The sequence below is a fragment of the Achroia grisella genome, unplaced genomic scaffold (genome assembly GCF_030625045.1).
Source record: "Achroia grisella isolate CSIRO2021 unplaced genomic scaffold, CSIRO_AGI_Agris_v1 utg1971, whole genome shotgun sequence".
Classification (NCBI taxonomy): domain Eukaryota; kingdom Metazoa; phylum Arthropoda; class Insecta; order Lepidoptera; family Pyralidae; genus Achroia; species Achroia grisella.
In genome coordinates, this window is record NW_026712700.1 from 340,059 (window position 1) to 359,727 (window position 19,669).

The following is a 19,669-nucleotide window of genomic DNA, read 5'->3' on the forward strand; positions in this document are numbered from 1 at the left end:
CCTCACAGTGACCGTGATAACCGCTTGTTGGTTCAATGTAAGTAATTAATTTTAACCGAGCTTCGTTAATGCAGCTGGGACGGTTTAATAACACCTCTCCTTGCGGAAAGCCTGTTTGTTAGTTCTAGTGACGACAGTATTTTGTGTACAATAAATATGTTCATATCTGACATTAGTTTGCCTTAATTTTATTATATGTAGTACTTTGAAAGTGCTGTTTTATTACCTAAAATAAATGTTTTAATAAGATTAATCCATTGCGGAAGAGATTCATTCAGTTTGTTTATCATTCATTTTGAGAGGAGTCTCTGTATCCTCCTCCTCCTGCTCTCTATATTATTACGCCTACTATGTTTTATATTAGCCGTTTTGTTGGTTTGTATTTAAATGGAGAGTAGTTAATTTTATACTAGAATTCCACTTACAGCTTGTTGATATTTATTTATTGTATTATAAGTTACTTTGTGGGCATAGTAAACTATTATGCACAATTTAAAACGAGTTTCACTTTATAAATTAATAAAGCTGAATTTTGTTAAATTAAATTTTTCGTAAATGTTATAACAATATGTTCCGCCACAGCAGCTAAAAGGCATGCACCTCGTGAATTCTCGACGATCGATTGTTCAGTTGGCCATGAACTTCAATTTGAACCACCTCTCACGCGCAACCTAAGACTTCTACAGATTTGTAACAAAATATGGCCGGCATATTTTACTATATAGTAATCAATAAATCCATCACCAATAAGATCTATCGCGTTAATAATAATATTATCTTAGATACAATATATTCGTAAATGAGCCGTGTCCGTATATAAAATAAAACACGCCGTTTCGTACATTACCGATGTTCACTGGTTATTAGAATTTTTGTTAGTTAATCTGCGCTCTTGTGTAAAAATAAATTGATTTAATATAAGAAAATTTAAAAGCGGTTTACTCACAAGTATTCATGTATGCCAGTTTCCCTTAACATTTTTATTCCAATAAATTTAGAAATAAAAAAGTTTCATCTATTGTCAGTAAGAATACCAGTACAGTACAGTAAGTTGAAAGCTACAGTATTTAATAATTTTAAATGAAGACAAGTATATTAGTAGTATTCATGAGATAGAAACTTGGTGCTGATGCAGTAACAGCGACAAGCCGCCGCCTCGCCGCTGTCTGGCGCCTCGAGAAAAAGTTGCAGGTACGCACAACACATAAAGAATTAACCACATTGCGTTTCACGTTGCGTCATAAATGTTAGACGCATCTTAGCTGTACTTTTAGAGATCTGTAGTCAACTGAAATGTATTTTCTTTTCAATTATAGGATTTTTTATTTTAATGGTAATATTTATTTATGGTAATAATTAAATATAATAAATAACATAACATAACATAAAGGGTAAATAACATAAACAGCATAAATGAATAAATAATATAAAGAGCACTATCGGTAATCTTACTAGAATAAATGAATTTGAATTAGTAAGTAGATAATATTTGGGAGATCATACTTCAATGTACTCAGATCGAATTACTTGTATATGTCAACAAATTGCTTAGTATTAAGTAATATCACATGACTTTAAGACTACCGAATGGAAAAGTTACCCATTATTTATGTTTAAAATATCTTTATACATATATTTATATTAATGTGGTCCATGATTATTTTAGGCATCATGTAACGTTTTAAAATGACTAATATCTGACCTTTGCTTAGTTTGAATATAGTCCAGGTGACATAACAGATAATTTAATGGACCATCCGATTTTGACACAACAAAACAGTAACGAAGCAAAATATTGTGAAAATATTTTAGTATTAGAAAGTTAAATAGGAATTTCCTTACAATTTATAAATTATTGATTAAATTAAAGAACCCCATCATAAATTATGCTCATGTGTGGTAAACATTGAGACGGACTGATTCCTAGCCTAGTTTTTATGAAGATACAAGATATGTTCTAGTTCAACTTTCATATGTAAAGGAATGTACCTATATGCATTACATTACTAAGACAGGTAAAAGAAGTTAAATCTATGGCACTACAAACCTTTAATGGTTTCTATACGTTTTTGTGCATCATCGGTTACAATCTTGTCTCAAGATATCCAAAATAGGGAAATGAAACGCGTCGAGGATCTCTGTCGAGAAAATTGAATTGGCCGCATTTCGCGACCCAGTAACTTCCATCAGCGAAAATAACAAGAATTTGTTGTATAAAAAGTAAAAGAGCAGCTGCATCTCGCTCCCCTTGCTCACTCTAATCATTGTTCGGCCAAAGGGTCGTCTGAGACTGGGAGCAATGGCCCGGCAACAAAAAAAACTACAATAAGGGATCGCATCCCAGGTACCCACGCAAGAAGGCTGTTGTATTGGACTGTTATCCTCTTTATTATCCAATCGAACGATGAATCGCAGCCATAAAAATCTGGCAGAGAATAAAATACCAGAAATATTTCTTGATATTGCGTACAAGTTATTCATTGCGTTTTCAATTCCAAAACTTAGTTTAACTTTACAAAAGCGTTTAATACTACGAATAAAAGGTACATGAACCAATGTTATAAATGTTCACACATGTCAATAATCAGATACAACTTTAAACGAGGAAGTAAGTAACTTACTAGTTCTCATAACACTAGATAAATGACTATCGGATCACATGCGGGTAGACAATGACCAAGCTGATAACAATTTGCAAAACGCTGAGTTGTGCAATTCAGTTAGTCGGTTGATCAGGTCTGGTTTATAGTCGACTGTATGGTATATAATATATATAATTTTCTTGTTTTTATTGAATTGTCAATCAAACTGTTACCTAATTCTTTTCTTTAATCTTTCTCTGAGATTTTGGCGGAATGCGTACTGCGTGTCTTATATAAATATTTTAATGTACCTTTACTAATAATTCATTTCCGTCTGCTACGGGTACTCCCTATTTTTAGGCGTTAGTCTCATCCCAAGTGGATCGTTCGAATTCTTAACATACATAAACTCAATAGAACTGTACTGATTTCAATATATTATAGCTTAATATTCTTAACTTTGATGTTCGCAAATCATAATCATAACTAAATTGGTAGCAAACATTACACTAGAAGAAAGAAAAATCTTTAGTTTAGAATGTATAGAACTAAAACATACGTAAATTTTAAAAGTTTCTCTTTTTTTGTGTTTAATTTCTCATTGTATAATAGTACTATGTATGTTTATAGGTTTTTATACTTCAGCCGCAAGTTAATACAGCAAGTTTTAATTGTTTAATGTGTTTCTCTGGAAGGGATGCTAAGTTACGCCTATATAAATACAAAGACATTGTATTATATATTTTATATATATTAATTAATATTTATTATATGAGTATTACATATTTTAGTAAGACTTAGTGATGTAATAATAATATAACATAATATGAAAACAGTTGGAACACCGCGTCAATTTAAATATAACAACATTACCAACGTAATATCTGGGCCCAGATCTAAAACTATAAACTACGTTTGTATCACTAACCAACACAATAGTTTTATAAATAGAATACAATAGAAAGTTAACCAATGGTATGTTAAGCTTTGGTGGTACTTTGTAGCATTTACATATTTTCAATTACAATTGGTTTTTGTTGAATTAATTTTTAATTTAATCTCGTTTATGATTAAATATATCTTCTATCAATTTAATTTGTTTTAATAGTAATTAAAATCAGTGTAGGTGTATTAATCAACATAAACAAAAACTATTTAATACTAGATATGCGTAAAATCTCTCTGTGATGTCTGCTATGCACTTAGCTGTTGCATTAATTTATTAAAAACATCAACACTCTTGGCAATGTAGTAATTAATAAACTTTGTTTATCTTTAGCCTTAGTTCCGGAATAAATGTACATCTCAAACATTACAAACGTAATAATAATGTCTTGGTAACACCACCTACGGTTACTACGATGTGAGTTAAGCTTGTTTCCATTGAAGGTTATCATATATTCAAATGAACAGGTAACTAACGTAAAAGCTAACTTAATATAAAACATGAACTTGTTTAGGTATAATTTTTATCCACACAATATTTTTATCTACGTTCATGTTCTGGGGTCATTAAAGGTCATCATCAAACGTTTCTTTTGTGAAGATCAGGGCCACCAGGGCACTGGCCGAACGTGTTCAATGCTCACTTGTTGGAATGCTCCTGTCACAGTTATTATTTTTTTCTCCCTTCTTGATCTCTGTCGACGATGATGTCATTTTCTTATCTAGAAACGTATGCGCGACTCAATATTTCGCTGTTAATTTTTATTCACTGTATACTCGTAAGCTATACAGAGTTTATTTATTTTATACTCCTTTTTTTATCAAATAGTTCTACAAGTATTTTAATTTCATACCGTAAGATTTTCTATTACGTTACGCGAGTGTTTAACTGCGCAATTAAATATAAGTCTAGTTAGTGCATAAATGTGGCCGGTAACCAAGAACATATTTCCAGTTAACGACTGGAAAATTACATCTTTGTAGAGCTTTCTCGCTTGGGATACCATTCACAGAATTCTACCAAAGCGACTATGGGTGACTTTATTACTATTACTACTATAATCATAGAACAGAGATCGTTCCACTCTTTTATATGACAAAAATAAAGATGGATTATTGTGAATGTTGCTAAAAATGGAATTTCCCTGGGCAAAGTGAGTTTACTCCCTCAAGAGTCTCACGTTGATATAAAAGGTGTCTGGAAAGAATTTAATAATCTCTAGCAAATGTTGAAGTAAACTTGTAAGTTTCGCGAGTGAGGGTGGCGACGCCGTCGCGCGGGCGCGTATCGATCGCGCCACCAACCGCGCGGCCTGCATACGAATACGAGAATCGCCCTCCGTTAGCCCCTTATCTGGCATTTCTACCAGACTAGACCACAAGCCCTTCGTTACTGTCGAAGTTGACCTCGCTGATTGTTATGTCAACTAATCAATCGGCTACAATTGCTTATTTGTATTTCCACTATGTGTATGAGATTGAGAATACATGTCATATTAAATTCTATTTCAAAATGCGTTACGTTATCGCCAATTGTACCTGTTTTACCTACAAGCATCAAAAGATATAAAAGGGGCGATGATGCGATCCTTTCATAATATTATGACATGCGGATGTAACGAGCAAGGCTATATTACAAAAAGCTTTCCCCATTTTCTCCTGCCCGAGGGAGGCGATCACGCGACCTCGTTCTGTGGAGATTGGAAGAGTGACATATTTACCTAGACCTAAACGATGAGGTCACGGCTATGTTATGACATAAGACAAGAAATAACCCGTGCATTTAAATTTGCACAGCACACTCGTAAAATGCGAACCGCGACCCTTTGTGAACTATAATAAAATAAATATAAAGTTAACAAAGGTGTATTCTCTAAATTCTTTTAGGCTGGCCTTCTGCCTGGCTACACCATTTTAAGCAAGCATGTAATTTTTAAATAAATATTTTATTGTCCTTTATCGCAGGCTAATTTGTTTTAAGGTTCAATTTTAATAAAATCGCTTTTTACAAACTTAAGGTTCAATAATCAATGTTTATACAAAACAAAAGCCACGAAGCTTTTTAATAATTTAATAATTTCTTATCGGGTAATGTATAAAAGTATATTAATAAGCGGTATAATTATAATTGTATAATATTATGTTGTTTTATTTCAATAATTTTTTATTTGTTTTTTACTCGTAGGTGTCACCGTACTAGTATAATGAAATATTCCGTGTATCTCAGTAAAATTTCTGATGCAGTAGACGGAAAATTAAGTAGGTTACAAAATTTTCCTTGTAAAAGCTATTTATCTGATGATATTTGAGGGGTGTTGCCGCCCCAAAAATTGACGCAATTTTCCAGCCTACAACGCTTCTACTTATTGCTTCGCGAAATGTCTCCGCCAGCTAAGTAGGCCAACATTGTTTCAGGACTTTGGGGTGCATAGCTTTATATACGCGTATGAATTTCATAACAGGGGTTGAAACTTTGAGAATTAATTACAAATCCTTTTACACTATGAATTATTCAGAATTGATAATTAAATGTTTATCATTGAAAATTAAACAGTATATATAACTATTTTCAGATTTACTTTGTTTAAAACTAGATTGAACATTCTTATTGGATAAGTATTGACATTAACAGAATTTATTTTTTAAGTTACTAATATGTTTTAGACCTTGCATCTTATCACACAATTTATATTGTTTACAATGAATAAATGAATATACTTAAGAAGAACTAGTACGCTATAATCATCATCGTAATATCCAATTATAATAGCCATTATTGTAAAATGACGATCAGCAGTTTTTCTGAACAGAAGAAATTTCTGTCTACTACTATAGGATTGCCACGTTCTGGACAAGCGACATAATCTGAAAACATGTCTGTCTTTATGTTACAATATCACGTTGTACAGCAACTACTGCAACTAAAGAGATGATTACTTTTGTGGTAAATAACACACACACACAGAGACATCAACGGAGTGCGATGAACTTAAATTTAAAATTGCTGATACATTAAAAGTAAACGCTGCTCCAACGGTAATAAGCAACTGCGGAAGTGATGCTATGAAGTTAAAGAAAATATTTTTGTAAGAGGCCCTGCCAAATGGTTTTCGTCTTGAGGCAGTGAAAAACCTTTAAGACCTATACAAAAGCTAGATATAAAAATGTACTTACACTAAATCAACAATATAGATTTATTTTCAAATGCTATTCAGATTTATCTTTATGTTTAAAATAGGGTTTTGTGATTATACCGACTCAAGAGATATCGTATATACATATAATAAATATAAATCGAATATTCTACAATGTAACGCTAAACTAATTGTGACGAGTTTATTATCATACATGTAATTACAGTAATATATTATACATCAAAAGAGATGTTCTTCTCAACTGGACAGATTACTATAATCTTCTCTGTTTAATAGTTGGACATGTGACGACTACGGCGTGAGCGAAGATCCACCAGAACTACCATTATAAAGTGGTCATTGAATGCGAACATAAAAGAAAAGAAATATTGCCGGATGCAAATGTTATATTATATCCTAGTTCTCAGAAACGCTTCAACGATCACTGCTTTCCACCAAGAGTATCATTAGTTTATGCCATTTTTATTACCATTTGCAATAAAAAAAAGTACTCAATAGTTCAGTGGGACACTTCACGTTAAGAAATCTCCCTGATAATATTAATAACGTTTAGAACTAACAACATACATTATTTTATCGTAATTACTTACTTGTCGGATATTTATGTAAACAAATCTTATTCGCATATTTAATTCGTGAACCAAAAAAAATATAATAGAGGTTAATTGTACTTTGTTAGACTGTCTCCCAAATGACGTCGGCGGTGGAGCACCAGATCGATACAACGACGCCAAATGGTCGGTGTCGCGATGAGTACTCACCGGGGTTCAACAGTCGGAACTGTTGCTGTTTGCCGCCATTTGTATTGTAACCTTCAACATGTGTTTACACCAAATCTAATTTAAATGTTATCCTCATACAAGGCGAGGCAAATTTGACAACTAAACTTGAACAGATGTGAATAACCTTACAAACGTTTATAAATGCCAGTAACTTTCATGGTATGTTTAAAGAAGGCATTACTGTATACGTACTGAATTTATTTGTAAAGATATAGCTTGAATTCCTAAATAATGTCAGTAGGTAGCCCATATATTAAAAATTTACCCACATAATAAAGTATGTATAGACGAATGTACTTAACTGAATTTGCATTTAGGTATTAAATATTATATTATTTTTATTTCATTCTAAAATAATGTTACCTCAGACTTTAGGTAAACACAACTATATTGACACTTTGTATCTCGTTACGTATTTAATATGTCTAAATCTCCCTTCAAATTCCGTAACAATGCCGACTTGCGACTATAGAAGATTATCTATTTATTGTTGGGATGGGACACGTGGATATGCAGCTGTCGTTTGCAATGTAAAACCACAACACGAGCGCATGATTTATAAAAGTTGGACAGATGTTCCTCTATATAAAACTTGCATTTTGTAATGTAATTTTTAGTATTGATTTTTACATAAGATAAAAATTTTATAACTTACTGAGAAGCCATATTTTATTGTCGTTTATTCATATAATAATAAGTATGCCTACATAATAAGGATGTTAAGTTCGCAAGCACTGAAAATTACCTTAAAATTTTGTTATAAGTTAAATGGTTTTAAAATAAATTTGAATCGCTAAATTAAGAAGAAATAGTAGTATTATTAGTGTTACTATAGTTGACAAAAAGAAGAATACAATATCTTCAAAGCTGTTGTACTTTTCGTTATAAATAAGGAAGAAAAATCTGAACAGATTAAATTTGAAAATCAGATCAAACGTCGATTGCATAAGTCTCACGATGAAGCGACTGTCGAACCGGTTTACCAAGAAACATGTTAGGAGGTCCTCTCTAGTTTTCGAATGTGCCACTCATCCTCCAGATAAAATGATTTTGATTTAGCAAATTTTTTACAATCAATACTCTCAAGAATATTTAAAAACAAAAATTGTATAAATTCATACAGACAGGTCATATATATATAAATTTATACAATAGCGTGTCGGTTGTGGTCTCTAATAATTTATAACTTTTCTATAAAATAAACTTATCTTCAGAAAATTGTGTCATATAGAACCAGAACTTATCGGGTTTGTAGGAATGAAGTTATCTTGAATAAACAATAAATTTACAAACATATCTTTGAACTTACACATCTAATAATATCTTGTTATCTGTACCCTGCAATTTTTTATCAGCTCAAGGATAAATCTTTGAACTTGTATAATAATAGCATCACATCTGTATCCTGCAAATTTTTATTAACTCAAGATCCAGTGTGAAGCCTGATTTTGTCTCTAATAGATTATTATAAAAAATATATCGATTTTTCATAAAAGTGTTGTTTTAGTCAATTTCTATCGGTATAAATTAATCATAATTTTCTTATTATACAGGTACATACCTGTATAATAAGAAAATGAAGAAATAAGATAGAAATAATATTCTTTTATTTCTATAATATATTTTTATTTTATACAAGTAATTTACTTGTAGATGATGATGAGATAATGAAACTTAAACTTAAATTCCAGAATCATATAATATACCTACTTGTGGGAAGAAAATAAAAATAAAATCAATTGAAACACTCATTGCAAGTAAAATTAATTTTATTTTCCTATGAAAGGTAGATTTTAAATAACAAAATAACTATTGATTCTTACCTGTATTCGAAATATGTAATTCAAATCGGCGTCAATTCGATAGGGACGTGATGCGAAGCTTCTAAGAAAACACAAGAACCGCGATTTTTTTGCAGGTATGTGACACACACAAACACTGGTATTGTTTTGCCTAATCACTTGTTTATCCGTATGTATTCACGAATTTTAACGACGGCTTGTGAAGCAACACTTCGGGTAATAGTGGGTTCGCTGATTGATAACGTAGTAATATACCGCCGCAGTGCGGAGTCTCCGGTGGACTGGTGTAGCGCGCTGCTGTGCCGGCAACCGGTAGGCGAGAGCGGCGCGGCGGCGCGAGGCGCGTTTCGGTGACGCGGTCGGTACGATCGGGCGCCACCAGCCCGCCACCGCCGTCACTGTGGACTTACCCAGGGGAACGATAATTCAACGGTTTCCTGCGGTACTCCATGATGAAACTACTATATACGTCTTGCTACCTAGGATAAATACCGATATCTAACAATAACACAGATACAAGGACGACAGGTCCTTGTATGAACACATTGAATTAAATATTTTACTCTCACGACTGTAATTGTAGACGGGGTAAACACAGCATTTAACGGTCTTATAATAATAGATATTCACATTAGGCTGAACGTTTTGTGTCCAGTGTGAAACGCTTATAGGATGGATGGAGGAGGATATTTGCGGATAATTTTTGTTAATTAACATTGCCTTGGTCGCATAGCATTAGTGTTGGTCGGATTTTGCCATTTGTTACCTTCTTTTTGTGTCGTTCAGATTTGTATGGACTATCAATAAATACGTGTCTATAATTCAAGGTAATATCCCACTATGTAATTAGCCACGACGCTCGTTTGAGGTTCCGTTCGAAAATGGTTATCCCCCACGCTACATTTAGAGGACTTCCTTTGTGCCCGTCTATGGTAGGTACTTATTATAAAAATTGACATTCGCCATGTTTTAATATTTAATAGTATTTTTCTCCTGACGAACTAAAAAAGAGAAACAAACAAACATCGATTCTGAAAATAGCTGAACACAGTGTAGGTACCTACTGAGTACCGGTACTTGCGTCAAATTCACAAGTATTCGTGACTGTGGAAAAAAAACACTTCAAAAAAATATATGTACATGGCGATAATTTCAACTTTGTGAGGTTCACTTCAAGGACCATTTTCCTAAATTCAAATCGACGGTGCAAGTTACAACGGACAAAAACGATTTGGTTATGCGATGTGATCATGTGACAAAAAGCTTTCCACTGCCCAACCAATCAATTGTTTCATTACTCGTTGATACTTCTTTAATGTTTAAACAGAAGTGATAAGTTGATTGACTTGAATAAAAACTTTATTATTTTAGTGACTTTGTGTCAGCATTTTCTTATTTTCTTATTTCGAATAAGTAGTACAATATTTTTAAAATAATTAAATTGGCCTATGTGAGGAATCGCAGATTAAAGCAGAAGGATATAATAATATATCAAAATAGAATAGTGTTGGATTCCTTCATTATTTTTATAGACGCAACATGGTTACAAGTACAATAATGCCATCTTGTTTGCCTTCATACGAATATTACGAAGTTGAGTGGTAATGTAATACCGCTAGTAGATCATAGGGGGCGCTGTTTTATATTAAATATATACCTAAACTTTATTACAAAAAATAAAAATACATCATGATCATACGAATTATTTGCATTTACTTATACTATTATAGGTTTATATTACTTAGTACAAACTTTATTTACTTAAGTAACCCAAGTTTTACTTACATTAAATATTATCTAATTATGAAGGATTTTATTCAAACAGTTCAATTTTAGTCTCGTATAGTGATAAAGATGCATAGTATAATAGTAAATTGTTAATGTACCACAAAGAAGTACTCATTCGCTTTTGGTAGTTTCTAGGAAATTGCTAGGTCTTTAATATCTCCGCATTGCCACTACAGATATCTAAAATTTTGCCGTTTCTTGAAAGTCGTTTACGGGGGCCGGATTCTATGTCAGTATTTTAAATAGAACACCGTAAAAGAGGGTAACTTCCAGGAATTTAAAATTTGCTCTTAACCATCAGACACTTCGAATCACTTTCCATTTGCAATTGCAAAAGGAAAGTGAGTGACATATAGTGCGGAAGTTAAAGTGGCAACACAGCATTTAGCGATAACTATGAATGAATAGTAATGGAAGTCGCCATTACGTGTATAAGTCATTGTGGCTGTGCTATAATTGAAGGAGATTGCTTGTGTCAAAGAAATCGCGCGCTATTAAAATTTATAAACATTGCCTTTAGCCCGCAAAGTCGATTTTTAGTGTTTTAATTTTCATGTACTTAGAAAAATTTGCAATGTGAGTAAATTTCTTCTATTTTTTTAATATGTTCTGATATATATAAGAAATATAATTTCTTTGAATGTTTTTAGTACCGGTAAACTAAATAATTGTTATTTTATTAATGAAAATATTGTGTCGACTAACTTCTATTATTTGACAAATTTTAATTAATAACTAGCATGTGTTTTTTATTTTAAATGTTATTTTAGATGGCTCCTCCTAGGCGGATTGTAAGGCAACAATTAGAAATACTAATGGACTTTCTTGAAGATAATAAAGACATGTCAAAAGGATTACCGCCTGGTACACCAGTATGTCATCAGGCTACCAGGCAGAAATGGGCAGCATTAGCAAAACAGCTCAATGCTGTTCAATCAGGTGCTTTGAAAACACCGGAAGGATGGAAGAAGGTATATTATTATTTAAAAAGTTATATATTTATTATTTTTTCTAGTAAATTAAGTAAATAACGGTAAAAAAAGCAATGTTTTATGGTTATTATATTCTATCTTTATTTTGGAGTATTTTTGTCATTAAATTAAATATTTTTTGACATATTGAAATGATTCTACATGAAATTTTCCCAATGTAATGATTCATACCCATATCACCACAATGTAGCATCTTATTCATATCTATACAAAGCACTACTGATAGACACACTGCTGCTTCGTATAGATATGCTCATATGAATTTGGAATCCTTTATCAATATATACACATGTATAAATTATACTAATGACAATACAATATTACTAAGTGCTGACAACTAAAATATTTGAAAGGTATATTTTAATAATGATAGCTTTTATTGCTGTAGATAAATTAATTAATTATGTATTAATTTTATTATTTAAATGAATTAATTATAAAGATTTTCAGTAAAAAATTCTATTGCCTATAGTTCTGACCATCGTTTACATCCTCTAAGTGGAACCCACTATTTCCTTAACATTGTCACCACACTTTTGTTCTCTTCTACTGGTTCTGTTGGTGCCTAGAACATCATACTGTTACCAACTTTGTCCTATTATTCTTCCTGACCTGTTTTATATTCTTTTATGACCTATATTTTAGCTTTACTTACTACATTAATAAATCTACTAATAATAAAATTCTTTTATATGTTTCAGTATTGGTTTGAATGGCGTCATAAGTGCAGAAGAAAAGCAGCTGATGTTCGAAGATTTCAATCAGCGTCAGGTGGTGGGTCCAATCGATTTGTGCCTCTGAATGATTTAGAAGTGAGAGTTCTTGAGCTCAGTGGCAAAGGATCGGTTACAGCTTCTGTATCATCCTCCAAGCAGTTAGAGAACTTCTTAGCCGAGGACTCTGATTCTGAGCCTCTAGAAAATGTAAAAGCACGGTCTGCTGTATCTAATGTCAAAGTGAGGAGTTCTACAAGCAACACTAAGATAGAAAAAGGTGTGTGTTTATATTACAACAGTAAATTAGTGTTATAGTATCTATGGCTTTGATGGTACAATCATATCTCCTCTTTCCACTACAATTGTATGGTAGGCTTAGTGCAGTAAAATATGAGTTACTAAATGCTATATTTCACTTTGAGTAATATATGATCAATACAATATTTTCATCAAGTAAGTCAATAAGCAATCTTTTTATAAATCTACAGCTATAGGATTATTAAAATTTACTAAATATAGATCAATTTATCTGGAAATTAAAATAATGAATATGTTGACAATTATTTTTAGATGATGATGTTCGACCTGTAACACCACCACCTAAATGGGCTTTAGAACTAGAAGAAAGAAGAATCGCAGCAGAGGAACGTATGGCAGAAGCTTTAGAATCTATAGCGTCTGTAATGAGATCACAAGAAGAAAGACGAGCTATGTTGGAGGACAGAATAGCAGATGCGTTGACTGCTATAGCTGGCACTGTGCAGGACTTAAATAGTGGTATACAGGATGCTGTACAACACTTGCAGCAAGTATATCCAGTGCAAACTAATGGACCCAGTATAAAGGGAGATGTGTTCTTATAACTTACAATTTATTTTTTATATAACTATATATACTTCTAACTATAATATTATTAATTATAAGTCTACATTTTTATACTAGTCTTTTGTAAACATAAGTTCAAAATTTATAACTATGTCATTAATATACATATGAATATTACTTATGTAGAAAATATGTAAACTATACAAGTAATATATACGTAAATTTAATTTTGTAATTAAATGTAACCGCCTTATTACATAAAACTTGTTTTTTTTTTGTGATTTTAGGAAATAGTTAAAACGGGATTTAAGATATATGATTTTTTTAATAAAGTTTATAAATCGGATGAAGTTAAATATCTATACATATTTATTATAATACATACATACATTTAATTGTGTAATGCACAACAAAAGCAATTTTATTGTAGTAATACAATTTTATTATTTTACTTTTATTTTTTATAGGACTTTTATAGAATATAAAAAAATATCTAATTCGTCTGTAGTATACAGACGAATTAGATATTTTTTCCTACAATGCAAAGTAAAATTGTTAATCTACATATTATTTTTTTATGATCTTGAGCTACGAACACAACAGTATTATAAAATAAAAATATATTTTGTGGATAGATTCTCTTTATATCGAGACACGATCAGAGTTTTTCATTTATAACATACCTAGTAGCGAAAATATTCGGTGAATTTCTAAGAGAGAATATCCAATCTAATTTTAATAAATGTAAATTTCATAAACATGGTGCTGACGTGATCTCAGTTTCAGTGCTCTCTGTGAAACCTATGTATTTAAATTAGAATGAAATTTAAAAAATGCATATATCGAATTAATAAAAATAAAATACAAGTTGAAGTTAATTTTTCTACTATGTGATTCTTTTATATTTGATGTATTGTAGCTACATTATAATAATTGTAAATAGCATCATGAATACAATTATTTAATGCATAATGTGTTGCATCATTTATAATTAATACTCCTTAAATCATGTACTTAGTTTTCTCAATTTAACCTTCACCATATTTGATTGAAACTAGTTCTAAAAAACATATTATAGTGTTTTTTAGAACCAGTTTGGCCTCTTATATACATTAATTATATACTCTTTTTGCATGCCACCCTTTTTAAGTTTTATCAAAATCCGTTCAGTACTTTTTGGGTGAAAGAGTAACAAACATTGTTCCATCCATCCATCCATACTCATAAACTTGCACTTTTATAATTTAGATCATATACATATATAATTTGAACATTCTCTTCTTTTGATTCTCTCATTTAAGCCGTTCTGCGTGTATAGACGAGATATCATATATAATTTTGTTAGAAACACTGTCTTATGCTGTATTTACCTAAATTTCAGGTATGGAAGCATTAGAAACGAGTATAAACTATTGGGAGGACGCTCTAGCGGCTTTTTCGCTGGGTGCCCGAGGTGGCGTATCGGGCACACTGGCGCTCACATCGCCCGAGGAGGCGGAGTTTTGTCGCGAGATACAAGATTTGTTGCAGAATGCTTACCTCTTGCAGGTACGGATTATAAAACTAATATTTGAAAACAATTTAGATCGTTAGATTTAACGTGTATTTATTTAATAAAAATATAATTATAATTATTGAAATCGTCACAGTTAACGACGACAATATGTATAAACTTTTTTTAGACGGTCGTAAATCTTACAGTGTTGTATAAAGAGTATTACCTTGGTACAGGAGCGGTGCGAGCTGCTGTTCCTGGACCAGCGGTCGGTGTTGTTCCGGTCGGAGAGCGGCGGCGGCGCGGCGGAGGGCGGGTCGTTAGGCGGGCGGCGGTCGCGGCTGTTGTCCACGCACACCGCCTCCTCGCACACGCGCCGCGACCACCACTCCAGCGCGGAGTCCTTCGCCTCCGCCGAGGACCAGGTACATCAACATTTCAGACCCGAAGACGTCCACTACTGAAAAAATCTACACGACGATCGGTCCTGCGCTGTTCGCATACGATTTCTAGCGATCTTGACCAGATCGTTGGTCCACTTTGTTGGAGGCCTTCCCACGCTGCGTTCACCGGATGGATCCGCGATCGCCACTCGAGGACTTCACAGTCCCAACGACCATCTGTCCTACGAGCTATGTGCCCTGCCCATTGACACTTCATGTATATACACCACCAAACACCTAGTAATGTGGATTGATGACTACATTGCTAGGCAACATACCATGTTAGATTGACCTCCAGGCGGTTCCTCCTGGAAATCGTCGTGATAAAATACAGGTGAATTTGCCACAACCATTATCATAAATAAATATATCTTTTGATGTTTCAGGTGGCAGATCTTAGAGATTTCGATGAGTTCACCGAGATATTGCCTGAATTAGATAATTTAGAATTATATCAAGTAGCAGTAAAGCAACTGGAATCTGGTATACCTTATAGGTAAGAGACGTAATAGATAAAAGAAATATTTTTATTCTTCTTTTCTTGAAACCTAAATATTACTGATAATATTATAACGGAGAACGCAACATGTGTCATGTCCACATTTTGCTGGGTTATTTTGCACAGTTTTTTTTAAGTCTAACGTGGCAGAGAATGCGCTTACCGCCCTCTCTCGACTACGTTTTTGAATTGATATTTGTGTTTCCTTTATCACAGCATTGACAATGCCTCTTACTCCCCTATCTGGTATAACAGTCGTAAAAATGTGTTTGTTTTGTATGTACATTATAACGTACAAGAAAAACTTGCCATAGTTTTATGAAACATGTTCACTTTCATCATAGACCACGTGAGTAGAAAAACAATTTTAAATAAGTATGTCGAAAAAAACTTTTAATTTTAAGAAACCATTTTAATATTATCAACTATGCTGTAACAATATTTTCTTTTTAGAACACTTCGTACTGATGTAGTACAATGTAGTTCAGATTCGGAGTTCCTGTGTAAGCTTCATTGCCTCAGGCTAGCCTTCCAAAATGTATTCAAGGATGCGGCCATTTGGGCGTGGTTCGTGGATGCTGGCAGACAAGTCCTTACAGACTTACTGCTTTTTGCTGATAAGGTAACTTTTTCTATACATATTCATAATTAAAATATAATGATGTTTTTGATTGTCTAATAGTATTTATCTGCTGTATCAACGGACATCTGTACCCACTACCGATAGAAACTTAAAATTATAAATACAACCCCTTTTCGCAATCAGTTTCCTTTCAGGCTAGCACTAAATATAGATATACAATATACCCGTGCGAAGCCAGTGCAGATAGCTAGTAATTAAATAAAGTTTAAAATACTAATTAAACTAATTTCAGGAGCCGAAAGAATTCTTAGTAGCATATGAAGAAATGGTGTCATGGACGACAGATGGCACTAACTGGCCGACTATTGAAAAGGAACTTTTTAGTAAAGGCGTCAAGGTAACTACATTACTGATATATTATAGTTGTAATATCTATTAAGATTTTATAATATTTACTACCATTCTGTAATCATCTGCCAAACATTTTGCAAAATATTTTTTACCTTTTTTATATATACCTACTATATTATTATTAATTGGTTTTGACCAATGTTCAAGCAGTGAAGATTTTGAATATTCTACTTGTATCATTCCAGCCTCGTCACATGCCCCATATAGTAACTTGCCAGTACTTGTATTACTGCAAGTGTTATTTGTTTATTAAAAACTGCTAATATTTGTATCAGGTTCTGACGTTTTATGATGTGGTACTAGACTACATACTGCTGGACGCTTTCGAGGATCTAGCGGCGCCGCCCTCGTCTGTACTGGCAGTCGTCAGGAATCGATGGCTCTCCGACGGGTTCAAAGAGAGTGTACGTAACTCTTCATAGAATCTCTTACAGGATATACAGAAAGCACCTAGTGCCAATACCCTCGACCCTCCTGTATAAATTAGTAGTAATTTTGATGTATTGAAATACATCAAAATTATACCTCTTTTAATATTAACAAAAACTAATAAGCTCCTATATTTATCTCAAAGTTACAAAATAAATATTAGGTGTAGGTCTGTTTTGTAGACGGCGTGTGTTTTCGCCTCCGCTATGATACAATATTTTGCTCCATTTGTTCTGTTCTGCATTGTACCACTCGACTATATTGAAAAGACAGGAGTACTTGGGACGCCCACTTCTCTTTGTTTAATGGGTTATCCCCTACAAGCATTCCATGTATCGCACACACCTTTTTTTTGCCCATAATGTGTATCTTGTTGTTAAAGAAATAATACAACCTTTTTGACATTTGCTGTAATTTTGTGTTAATAGCTTGGTTAGACTATTATTTTCGTTTACTTTGTAACCGTTATTAAAGACAGACTAGAGCAAACTATATCCAGATATTCTGTTCCTGCGTTTATGTGTATTATGTAATTTACTATTTATTTTATTTTTTTCAGGCCTTAACAACAGCAGTATGGTCAGTTATAAAGGCCAAGAGACGTTATTTGCAGTACCCTGAAGGTTTCATGTCGCATTTCTACTCAATTTCGGAGCATCTACTACCAGTACTGGTGTGGGGTTTTCTAGGACCAAGGGAACGTCTCCGCGATGTGTGCCAAAGTTTTCAATCAGAGATAGTAGGCTTCATAACGGATCTATTTAGTTTCCAAAAGTGCCGATATACCACAGTAGAAGACCTCTCCGTAGATATAATGCAACACGCTCGCCTAAGAGCGGCAAACATCACAGATAAGATAGCGGAAAGAAACTAGTGTCACTGTCACAATAGTAAGTGAGACTGACCGCCATTGTCAAAACAGAGAAAAAAAATTGGCGCAATTATAGTTACAAAAAGTAACATTCCCTGATCTTAATTACGTAACGCACTTGTTAACAATTCTTATTTCAATGAAATTAAATCCTACTCATACTGTTGCAATTATATATGACCTGTTTAACAATTGTAATTGCTGATGTTATAAGCTACCTATTAGTCGATTCTAATATGTTACACTCAAGAATTATTTGCAATTGCGTTACGTAATAAAACAGCTGTTATCGATTAATGTTTTGATTTGTTGTAACTGGTTATAGAAAATGTATTATGATAATCTCTGCAATAACGTACTTCCTCATAATATTTAAGAGAAAGTGATTGTATCAGCTGCTATTAGTTATCAGTCAATCTACATAATAGCTTTGAAATTAACACTAAGCTTCTTATTATAATCTCAATGAGCAGTATTCAATCATTCACTGAAATCATGTATTTATTATAGTGACCGTTTTATAATACGGTGTAGTATAGTTCTCGCAAAGTAGTAACAGTTGCATTTTTAATATTATAATTTACGAGATTTCGAAGGTTTCTTCTGAGGATTAGGTTTCGTTCCCGACTTGGGACTGGGTTGGACAATAGATTTTACTTATGCTTATTTAGAATAATGGTTAGAGAATTTTTGAAATAGATGCAATTCGTTTAGATAGTACCTACTCTATAAATAAACTCACAAAATTTGTATTCTTTAAAACACTGTAGTAATACATTGAAAAATAAAAAGTTACGTAATAGCGTATTACTTACTCAATTAATTCAATTATGTAAATTATTGACCGTGTATTATCAAAAGATTAAAAATTATATGCTTTTAAATTGCTATTCACTGTATTCTCAATCATTTTGGAGTTGTAGTATTTATTTGAAAAACTAAAATAATTTTATTTGTTGTATTACTGTAGACACACTAAAAATGTATATGTCCACAGTAATATAACAAATAAAATTATTTTAGTGTTTCAAATAAATACTACAGCTCCAAAATGATTGAGATAGAGATATATACCAATGTAATTGTATGCAGAATATAACTTAAATACGTTTTTATAAACACTAAAAAATAGATCTAAAATGATGGCGTTAACTGTTTATAAAAATATAGTATTTCGTTAAGTTTCAAGTGTTCGTATCAATCTTCAAGTTCACTATATTGGTAATCTTTGTGATATAATAGCGTAGACATATCTTTATATGTCTACGCTATTATGAATACATATATACATTACTATACACGAAACCAACAATAATACACTTGAGTTAAATAGTGCACGTAATGTTTTACG

At 32.6% G+C, this 19,669-nt stretch overlaps 3 protein-coding genes across 4 annotated transcripts in view; 2 read left to right on the plus strand and 1 right to left on the minus strand.

Moving 5' to 3' along the window:
* Positions 1–9,570, minus strand: part of LOC131841861 (protein unzipped) — a 36,380-nt gene extending 26,810 nt beyond the window's left edge. For both annotated transcript variants that reach the window (XM_059190224.1, XM_059190223.1), the window contains exon 1: positions 9,288–9,570. The gene's annotated coding sequence lies outside the window, so the exon portion shown is untranslated. The remainder of the gene's footprint in view (positions 1–9,287) is intronic.
* The window catches only part of LOC131841859 (mitoguardin), a 62,239-nt gene extending 42,953 nt beyond the window's left edge, over positions 1–19,286 (plus strand). The window contains exons 4-10 of the mRNA XM_059190214.1: positions 14,969–15,135; positions 15,319–15,507; positions 15,912–16,021; positions 16,478–16,646; positions 16,900–17,004; positions 17,294–17,422; positions 18,007–19,286. Of these exons, the coding sequence (XP_059046197.1) occupies positions 14,969–15,135; positions 15,319–15,507; positions 15,912–16,021; positions 16,478–16,646; positions 16,900–17,004; positions 17,294–17,422; positions 18,007–18,321 (1,184 nt within the window). The 3' untranslated portion in view covers positions 18,322–19,286. The remainder of the gene's footprint in view (positions 1–14,968; positions 15,136–15,318; positions 15,508–15,911; positions 16,022–16,477; positions 16,647–16,899; positions 17,005–17,293; positions 17,423–18,006) is intronic.
* Positions 11,488–13,698, plus strand: LOC131841863 (uncharacterized). Its single transcript, XM_059190225.1, has 4 exons — positions 11,488–11,630; positions 11,825–12,025; positions 12,748–13,039; positions 13,333–13,698. Exons 2-4 carry the CDS (start codon positions 11,825–11,827, stop codon positions 13,623–13,625), a joined length of 786 nt encoding a protein of 261 aa, XP_059046208.1. The 5' UTR covers positions 11,488–11,630; the 3' UTR covers positions 13,626–13,698.
* Positions 19,287–19,669: the final 383 nt, after the last annotated feature.

What these genes read in the sequence shown, in the direction of transcription:
- LOC131841863 (XM_059190225.1), top strand. Translation starts at nt 11,825, where the DNA reads ATGGCTCCTCCTAGGCGGATTGTAAGGCAACAATTAGAAATACTAATG. An exon ending in CACCGGAAGGATGGAAGAAG is followed by an intron (nt 12,026 to 12,747) that starts GTATATTATTAT and finishes TATATGTTTCAG; the next exon opens with TATTGGTTTGAATGGCGTCA. An exon ending in CAACACTAAGATAGAAAAAG is followed by an intron (nt 13,040 to 13,332) that starts GTGTGTGTTTAT and finishes AATTATTTTTAG; the next exon opens with ATGATGATGTTCGACCTGTA.